This window comes from Pinus tabuliformis, chromosome 8 (genome assembly GCF_031772625.1).
Source record: "Pinus tabuliformis cultivar Carrire ecotype Pingquan chromosome 8, CPIR1, whole genome shotgun sequence".
Lineage (NCBI taxonomy): Eukaryota > Viridiplantae > Streptophyta > Pinopsida > Pinales > Pinaceae > Pinus > Pinus tabuliformis.
In genome coordinates this window covers 1,288,127,632-1,288,137,806 of record NC_142294.1, presented here as the reverse complement: position 1 = coordinate 1,288,137,806, position 10,175 = coordinate 1,288,127,632, and the positions used below count along the sequence as shown (strand labels likewise).

At 40.9% G+C, this 10,175-nt stretch overlaps 1 protein-coding gene across 1 annotated transcript; it reads left to right on the top strand.

Annotated features, from left to right (window-relative positions):
- Positions 1–255: 255 nt before the first annotated feature.
- On the top strand, positions 256–9,647 carry LOC149240146 (cysteine-rich receptor-like protein kinase 1). Its single transcript, XM_089370076.1, has 9 exons — positions 256–1,038; positions 7,006–7,202; positions 7,265–7,614; positions 7,731–7,781; positions 8,153–8,280; positions 8,371–8,581; positions 8,708–8,774; positions 9,102–9,243; positions 9,342–9,647. The coding sequence occupies exons 1-9, from the start codon at positions 256–258 to the stop codon at positions 9,645–9,647; spliced, it is 2,235 nt and encodes a 744-aa protein (XP_089226202.1).
- The last annotated feature ends 528 nt before the right edge of the window (positions 9,648–10,175 follow it).

Below are 10,175 nucleotides of genomic sequence, written 5' to 3'. Positions count from 1 at the left end.
TGTATGGACGACTGATTCTATTGTGTGAACGATTTATACGTAGATATAACCTCCTCTAGAAAAACGTTAAAGATACGTTGGTCATCTAAATAGAGTATGAACGATTGACTCTACTGTATGGACGACTGACTCTATTGTCTGAACGAGTGACTCTTTAATGCCCTTGGATTAAGTAGCAGCTCAACATATCAGAAATTACGGGAGATGAGAATATAAAAGAGCGTAGAGCTACAAGAATGCCCTGCAGTCGGAGCGATGACAATGAAGATGAAACCACTAATCATGAGCCTGTTACTTACCCTAAGTGTGCCTATGAGTATGCTTCTCTCAGTGCCTGATCCGTACACCAATACCGTTTCAAGTTATTGCGGGAATGGTAGTGAATATATGAACGGTAGCGCCTTCCAGCGGAATCTAAACGAGGTTCTGCAAAGACTGGTGACTGATATTTATTACCGCGCATTCGAGTTTTCTAGTGTTGGTGATGCGGGATTCGATAATGCTGTTTATGGGCTTGTCCAGTGCAGAGAAGATTTACGTCCCTCTGATCGTCAACGCTGCGTAACTACAGCGAAGACACTGCTTCTTGAGTTATGCAGTGGCCCTTATGGATACATTCAACTAAACGGCTGCTTCTTACGTTATGACTATCATTACTTTTACCACGAAGATGGGTACAGAATAGGGACTTTTATTTGGGCTTATTGTGGGAAGAACGAAAATACAAACGGTATCGTCTTCCTGCAAAGGCGAAACAAAGTTTTGGAATCATTGGTGGAGAACGCTAATCCCACAGGATTCAATACTTCCAGTGTTGCTGAGGGGGCAAACAACAATAGTGCGGTTTGTGGGATAGTCCAGTGCAGGGGAGATTTGGGTTCCTCCTCTTGCAAACAGTGCGCATTGAGGGCCAAAGAAATTATTGTTGACCAATGCGACAATACTTCTGGGGTCATTCACCTAGACGGCTGCTTCTTACGCTACGGCAATAATGGTATTTACGACTATCTGGAGAATATGCAGATTACCGCATCAGAGGTGTTGGGTATTTTTAAATGGAGAAAATACCAAAAACCAACAAACTAACCACCACAGAGACAATGCTCTGTTTCTTTTGTCCAGGATCTTTACACAGGGAAGCTTTTAAAACAAACTGACTCAGAAGACAACACAGTCACAAAGCATTTCTATTAATTAAAACAAACATTCTGTTACATATTTCTTCCTCTGTTCAAAGAGGGAATCACAAAAAAAACTCTGCTGCTGTCACAGATTTTCCACTGCTGTGGATATTACAAAACCAATTTAATGGTGCTCATTTGTTTTTAACAATACCCCATAACCATTACAGTCCTGTTTTCAAAAGACACCTCGCACTGCGGTGCGTTCTGTTCATTTCCATGAGCTACCAAAAAAAACACGGGCTCGACACACTGTTTTTTATATAACATGCATACCAAAAAAAATACTACACTAAACTACCACACACGTAGTCTATATTTATGACAACGTATATAAAAACATATAAAAGATACATGGGACGTGAGCCCATCACCATATTAAACACATGCCCATAATTATATTAAAGGCCGCCACCAAAAAAAACTACGACAAACATTAAACTCCATTGAATTCCTCCTACGGCGGTCAACGGGAAAAACTTCCACTCCACTCAAAAATTGATTTGACGCGGGCGGTATGCATCTTCGGGAAATTGACGGCTGAGATCACGCGATCAAATCGCTGAGCCGATCCTACGTGGTTCGCACGCCAACCTCCAGCAAACCAAACGAACTTTACTGTCCGGGGAAAGCGGTTTTGGGCGTCGTACAAGAGACGCGTGGCGGAGTTTGATTGCGGCGGCACCCTTCATACGGAAACAGCCATTTGCAAATGGCGGTGCGGGGAAGACCGGGCGGTTTTCCAAAACTGCCGCGCTGTTTTAAAATTACAAATTTAACACTCCCCTTTAATTTTAACAGCCGCACGTTCGGTCATTCCCAAGCATTTTCTCAAAAATTCGAAACTCTTCTGAACCAGTGGCTTTGTCAAGATGTCTGCAACCTGTTCCTGAGTCCTGCAATGTTCGAGGACAATTTCTCCATTGTTCACTAATTCTCTGATGTAGTGAAACCTTGTGTCGATGTGTTTCATTCTCTTATGAAACACTGAATTCTTTGACAAGGCAATAGCTGAGCTATTGTCACAAAAGACCACTGTTGCTTTTGCCTGCTCTTGGCCTAAGCTTGTCAACATCCTTCTCATCCATACTGCCTGACATGCTGCTGCTGTCGCTGCCACATATTCTGCCTCTGCTGTAGACAATGCTACTATGGACTGCTTCTTAGAAGCCCATGAGATGACTCCTGATCCCATATTAAAAAAATAACCGGAGGTGCTCTTCCGATCATCTACACTTCCAGCCCAATCGCTATCAGTGTATCCAACCAAATCTGAATGTTCTGAGGCATGATATAAAATTCCAAACATTTTGGTACCTTTGACATACCTCAAAATTCTTTTTGCTGCCTGCCAATGTGCCTCCTTTGGCCTCTCCATGAATCTGGAAATTAAACTAACAGCATACATAATATCTGGCCTAGTTGCTGTTAAATACATAAGGCTGCCCACAATGCTTTTATACAAGCTAGGATCAAAATCCTCGCTGCTGTCCTCTCTGCTGAGCTTTAATCCCATCACTGTGGGAATGATTGCTGCCTTGCACTCTTGCATGTTAAATCTGCCCAAAACTTGATTTACATATCTTGCTTGAGATATAAAAATTCCTTTTTCATTTTGATCTACTTCTATGCCTAAGAAGTATCTCAACAAACCCATGTCATTCATTTCAAATTCATTCTTCATGACTGATTTAAAATTCTCAATAAGATAAATATCATTTCCAGTGAAAATAACATCATCTACATACAAGACAACAATTAAAATTTTACCATCATTTTCCTTGATGTAGACTGTGGGTTCTCCTTCACATTTGTCAAATTCATTATCCAATAGATATGAATCTATCCTGCTGTACCATGCTCTTGGCGCTTGCTTCAGCCCATAAAGAGCTTTCTTCAACTTGCACACTTTGTGCTCTTCTCCTTTCTTCTCATATCCGAGAGGTTGTTCCACATAAACCTCTTCCGTTAACACTCCATTTAGGAATGCTGACTTCACGTCCATTTGGTAGACTTTCCATTTGTTTTGAGCTGCTATGGACAGCACTGCTCTCACGGTTTCCATTCTTGCAACCGGTGCGAAAGTCTCCTCATAATCTCTCCCATATTGCTGCTTGTAGCCTTTGACAACCAGCCTTGCTTTATGCCTTTCAATCTTGCCTTCAACATTGCTCTTGGTCTTGTAGACCCATTTCACACCAATGACTTCTTTTCCTTTTGGTAGCTCAACCAAATTCCATGTTTTGTTTCTCTCTATGGCATTCATCTCCTCATCCATAGCTTCTATCCATTTCCTATCTTTAATTGCATCCTCGAAATGAATAGGATCATCAACATGACAATACAAGGCAAATAAGGAATTCACTCCTTCATCATAAATGTCTCTTAGATTTCTAAACTTCTTACCTCTTTCACTTGGTGTGCAAGTGCTTGAAGATGCACTTGAATTTCCTCCTTGTGGTGTGCTTGGAGAAGCACTCTCATTGATCCTCAATGGTGTACCTTGCTGTTCTTGTGTTGGTGCTGCTGTTTGGGGATTCATTTCAGCCACTTCCTCTTCATCCTCATCATGAGATAAACAGTTTTTAACATTGACTGTTTTCTCTATGCTTCCATCCCAAGCTTCTTCTTCTATGAATTGAACATCCCTGCTTACAAAAAATTTCTTGGTAGATGGGATATACAGCCTGTAGGCTTTGGATTCCTCACTGTATCCAATGAAAAGACATTTCTCCACTTTGCTGTCCAACTTCCTCCTTAGCTGATCCGGAATGTGTGCATAGGCCACACACCCAAAAACTCTCATGTGGGTGACTAATTGCTTTCTCCCACTCCATGCCTCTTCTGGCACTTTGTTCATGACTGCCTTTATAGGACACCTGTTCAAAATATACACTGCACAATGTACAGCTTCAACCCAATACTCATTTGGCAAATGCTTTGCCTTCAACATGCTCCTTGCCATCTCCATGATGGTTCTATTCTTCCTTTTAGCAACTCCATTTTGCTGTGGGGTGTACCGAGTTGTGAACTGTTTATGTATTCCATTTTCTCTACAAAACTTTAGGAATTCATTTGAGATATACTCACCTCCTCTATCAGTTCTCAATACTTTTATGTGCAGCCCGCTTTGGTTCTCCACAAGTGCTTTGAAGTTTTGGAATTTCTCAAAGACTTCACTTTTGTTTTTGAGGAAATATATCCAAGTCTTTCTTGTAAAATCATCAATGAATGTCAAGAAATATAGGCTGCCAGCTAATGATGGAGCTTGCATTGGTCCACACAAATCTGAGTGGATAATCTCTAAGGGTGCCTTTGCCCTTATACTTTTCCCTGATGGAAAACTTTCTCTATGTTGTTTGCCCACTATACAACCTTCACAAAGGCTGTCCGGCTTCTCTATCAATGGTAATCCCTTTACCATTCCTTTTCTGCTCAATAAGTTTAGACCTCCAAAATTTAGATGCCCGAATCTCAAGTGCCATAACCAGTTCTCATCCTTTGGCACGCTTTGGAAGGCCTCTTGGGTGACTGCTGCCATTTCCTTCTTGTTCTTCAAGTCTGCCCGGATCCTAAGAGGGAACATTCTGTTCCTTGTCATCTTCACTTCAGCAATGCATCTTTTGCTGGGTGGTATATCCATGATGGTGCACACATCATTTACAAAGTAAACATTGTAACCCTTTTGGATAAGCTGTCCAACACTCAATAGGTTACATCTCATTCCGGGGACATAGTAGACATCTGCTATGGTTTTCCTTTCTCCTTGCTTTGTAAATATTTTTACCTCCCCTTTTCCCATAACAGACACTTTACTATCAGTTCCTAGTGTGACCTCTGACTTCAAGTTTTGATTTAAGGCTGAGAAGAGGGCAATGTTTCCTGTCATATGGTTGCTGCAACCTGAGTCTAAAAACCATATGTCCTCACTATGTGTTTCAGCCATGTTACAAGCTAACATGGCATTTTCTTGACTGCTGTTTTCTCTTGTAACATTTTCATTTTGTCTGCTGTTCATATCATGCTGTTTCTTTCTACAATCACTAGCATAATGTCCATACTTTTTGCAATAATAGCATTGAACATTAGATTTATCATACCTTTGTCCTTGAGCATGATACTGTTCTCTTTGTTGGCTGCTGCATTGGCCTTGGTTCTGATTTGTATTGCTGCCTCTTCCTTGTGCATTTGATGGGCTGTTCCTTCCACCTCTGTTCTGGCTTCTGCCTCTTCCTCTTCGGTTTCCTCTTCCTTGACCCCTTCCTCTTCCAAAGGACATCTGGGTCTTGAAGGCTTGCTCAAGGGATGAGTTTTCATTCCTACTCAACCTCTGCTTATGTGTTATCAGTGATGCATGTAGCTCATCAACTGAATAGTTTGAGAGATCCTTTGTCTCTTCAATGGTGGTGACTATGGCATCAAACCTTGAGGGTAAGACCCTCAATATTTTCTCCACTATTCTTCTATCTTCAATTGTTTCTCCATGAGTTCTCATCTGTGTGATTACACCAATCACATGAGTGAAGAATGATTCAATGTTTTCTGACTCCTTCATGTTCAAGTTTTCAAAATCCTTTCTCAGCAATTGTAGTTTTGTTGTCTTCACTCTCTCCATGCCTTGATAGGATGTCTTGAGGGTTTGCCATGCTTCATTTGATGTTTTAGTTGCTGCTATCCTTGGAAATATACTCTGGTCTACTGCTAGATGCAACAATAAAATGGCCTTTGCATCCTTCTTCCTATTGCTCTTCAGGAGATCTCTCTCTCCCTGAGTTAATGCATTGAACTCAGTTTCATCTGCTGGTTCTTCAAAACCATCTTCAACTATTTCCCATAAATCTTGAGAGGCAAACAGGGCTCTCATAGTTATTGACCAGTAGTCATAGTTCTTCCCATTAAACTGTGGGAGCTGGGTGTTAAACATACCCATACCAGTGCTTGTGCTAGCCATTCCTTGACTGTGTATTTTTTTAAAACAACTAACTGTCTTCAGCAATAACAAAAGAAATGCTTTTGAAGAATACCTGAATCCTGCGCTGTCTGAGTCTTCTAACTGCCTGAGAGGTTTTGCTGCAGCAACAACCTTCTCCCTTCAGCTTCTTTAACTTCTTTAAAGAGCCTAAGCCATGCTCTGATACCACTGTTGGGTATTTTTAAATGGAGAAAATACCAAAAACCAACAAACTAACCACCACAGAGACAATGCTCTGTTTCCTCTGTCCAGGATCTTTACACAGGGAAGCTTTTAAAACAAATTGACTCAGAAGACAACACAGTCACAAAGCATTTCTATTAATTAAAACAAACATTCTGTTACATATTTCTTCCTCTGTTCAAAGAGGGAATCACAAAAAAAACTCTGCTGCTCTCACAGATTTTCCACTGCTGTGGATATTACAAAACCAATTTAATGGTGCTCATGTGTTTTTAACAATACCCCATAACCATTACAGTCCTGTTTTCAAAAGACATCTCGCACTGCTGTGCGTTCTGTTCGTTTCCATGAGCTACCAAAAAAAAACACGGGCTCGACACACTGTTTTTTATATAACATGCATACCCAAAAAAATACTACACTAAACAACCACACACGTAGTCTATATTTATGACAACGTATATAAAAACATATAAAAGATACATGGGACGTGAGCCCATCACCATATTAAACACATGCCCATAATTATATTAAAGGCCGCCACCAAAAAAAACTACGACAAACATTAAACTCCATTGAATTCCTCCTACGGCGGTCAACGGGAAAAACTTCCACTCCACTCAAAAATTGATTTGACGTGGGCGGTATGCATCTTCGGGAAATTGACAGCTGAGATCACGCGATCAAATCGCTGAGCCGATCCTACGTGGTTCGCACGCCAACCTCCAGCAAACCAAACGAACTTTACTGTCCGGGGAAAGCGGTTTTGGGCGTCGTACAAGAGACGCGTGGCGGAGCTTGATTGCGGCGGCACCCTTCATACGAAAACAGCCATTTGCAAATGGCGGTGCGGGGAAGACCGGGCGGTTTTCCAAAACTGCCGCGCTGTTTTAAAATTACAAATTTAACAAGAGGTTCTTTGCAACAGTGGGAAGAGCAGTCAACCACAAGTGTTCCAAAAAACTGTGGAGGTCCTGCTCTCAAATATTATCACTGAAGCTCTGCGGACTCCCAAATTTTTCGCTGCAAATTTTGTGGGTGTGCCTTCAAATTTAACATGGCATATCTACGGCTTAGCGCAGTGCTGGGGACATCTGTCCCAAACAAACTGCAGATCATGCCTAACATCTGCATTGGAATATATATTCTTATGCCAAAGTGGAGCTCTTGGGGCTCAAATCGCACGTGACAGATGCCATTTGCGATACGAGGTTTTCAAAATTTTCGACACTTCTGTTCTCTCCTCAACACCCCAAAGCGAAAGTCCTCATTTGCCAGGTATCTTCCTTCATATAGTTAACAATAATAAGGAGTATATAATGGCGCTGTAACGTTTTCATTTTCCCCAACTAAAGGATAGCCAATTTACTGAGATTTCTTGTGCAAATTCGCAGAAAGCAAAAATGGGAGCAATCTCTTGACGAGAAAGGGCCCTCCAGCATCCAGTATTTTCTTTCACATATCTTGCAATCATTAGAGTTATATTTGTTTTGTAAAGATTTCATTTTAGTGAATTAAAACACTATTTACTGAGATGTCATGAGAGCGTTTGCAGAAGGCAAGGTTCTTGGGATAATACTGGGCTTAATAGGTGCGGTCATTGGATTTACTATAACCATTGGCCTTTGGATGTGGTATTTCTCATCTAGCCAAAAAAGTCGGGACCGGATTTCTGGAACCCAAGGTCCTGAAATAGTTCTGTAATATTTCAGTGTTATGACCGAAGATGTGGCTGAATTGTGTTTCCTGTGAATTGTTTCTCTATTTCTTTACTGCATGAATATATACATACCCTCATGTTATTATTTTTGCACAGAAGTAATCATATCTGAAAATATTATCAATCCGAAGCTCATTTTCAAGTACGATATTTTGAGAGAAGCTACTTCGAACTTTGACATAGAGAACAAGCTTGGCGAAGGAGGTTTTGGATGCGTCTTTAAAGTGAGCATCTAACAATTTATTCCATGAAGTATCCTATGAGAAATCATATATTATAAAATTAGTTCGACTAACGATGCAGTAAATTAACAGGGGGTTCTACCAAACGGCCGAGAGGTTGCAGTTAAGCGACTGAATCTGGGTTCACAGCAAGGCGAAACTGAGTTTCTGAATGAAACAAATCTCATCAGTCGTGTTCAGCATAGGAATCTAGTAAAATTGGTTGGTTGCTCCGTTGAAAGCTCAGAAAGACTACTTGTTTACGAATACCTCTCGAACAGCAGTCTTGACAAGCTCTTATTTGGTCTCTTGTCGTCCTTGAATGACATAACGCTGCTAATGTTGGGCCTATTTTCTTGGAGTTTATTTCTAAGTTCTATAGCTAGTTAATGCTTTTACTATAACAGTATAACTGGATCATTGTTTGCAGATACAACAAAACGACATTTTCTTGACTGGAAAGAGAGGTATAAGATCATTGTTGGAACAGCTCATGGGTTGGCATATCTTCACGAGGAATCTGAGATTCGGATCATTCACTGAGATATTAAACCAAGCAATATTTTACTGGATCATAAACACAGACCCAAAATAGCAGATTTTGGGTTAGCCAGACTCTTTGCGGAGGATCAGAGCCACGTCAGCACTAGAGTTGCAGGGACTGTGTAAGAGCTCTCTCTACCGTTCTGTCTCTCAAGGTCCCTAACATCATTTAATAAATTACAATGTAACATGAACAAATTACGATTCATATAACATGCGAATAGGGATGATATCATTTTGAGACGGTTAAAATTATATGGAGATTTGCTTACAATGTGCAGAGGCTACGTGACCCCGGAGTACGCTTTACGTGGACAGCTGACTGAGAAAGCAGATGTATTTAGCTTTGGAGTGCTTCTACTTGAGATTATAAGCGGAAGAAAGAATCAGAGTTCTGCTGAAGATGACTTTCTCATCGAAAGGGTATGGTTCATGCGGATCTCATCTTTATAATGATCTGCAGTATGATAATCCCCTGATAACTAATTTTTTTTTGTTTTTTGATGTTGACCAATCACCAGACATGGAGATTGTATAAAGCCGACAGGGCTTTAGAAGTTATGGATCCTACATTGGAGGGCAGTTATTCGCGAGAGGAAGGGATTAGAGTGGTTAAAATTGGTCTTTTGTGTACGCAAGCAGCTGGAGCGTTGCAGCCGTCCATGTCCCGGGTGGTGTGGATGCTGACAAGTGACGGAGAACATCTTCTGTCGCCCACAAAGCCTGCTTTCGTAGATGTGGAGAGTGTGGGCGCACCTGACTTGACACGTCCCCACATCCATTCTGCAGCTGCTGCTCCTTCATCTAGTGTTCTGGAGCCCAGGTGACTGTTAGCCAATGCTCCGGGGTTTCTCCATCTCCTTGTATTATTGGCCGTCTCCGTCTGTTACTCTCAAACAATCTTCACTGAGGCAACTGGGGATCATGGATTAAATTTTTTAGCAACTTCATTGTCTCCACTTTCAAATCAAATCAGATTATGAATGAGATCAATGCAGAGGTGAGTAACGAAGCGTGTGAACGATCACGTGGGATATGGGGCATCAATGTCCCTTGTTTTTCTAAACAATTTTGGTTACAAATCTAATTGCAATGGGAATTATGTTAAACTTCTGAGTTTTATTATTTTTAGTTACTTTGTAAAAGTAGCCAGATCATATAAATAGAACACTGAGAGATCCGGATAGCCGGATAAAAAACAAACATTACAACTCATCAGTGATATTATTCAAGGCGTAGATTGGATGTGTCTCTTCACACGTGTGATTCATGGGATATGGGGCATCAATGTCCCTTGTTTTTCTAAACAATTTTGGTTACAAATCTAATTGCAATGGGAATTATGTTAAACTTCT

What these genes read in the sequence shown, in the direction of transcription:
- LOC149240146 (XM_089370076.1), top strand. Translation starts at nt 256, where the DNA reads ATGACAATGAAGATGAAACCACTAATCATGAGCCTGTTACTTACCCTA. An exon ending in ATTGTTGGAACAGCTCATGG is followed by an intron (nt 8,775 to 9,101) that starts GTTGGCATATCT and finishes TACAATGTGCAG; the next exon opens with AGGCTACGTGACCCCGGAGT. An exon ending in ATGACTTTCTCATCGAAAGG is followed by an intron (nt 9,244 to 9,341) that starts GTATGGTTCATG and finishes ACCAATCACCAG; the next exon opens with ACATGGAGATTGTATAAAGC.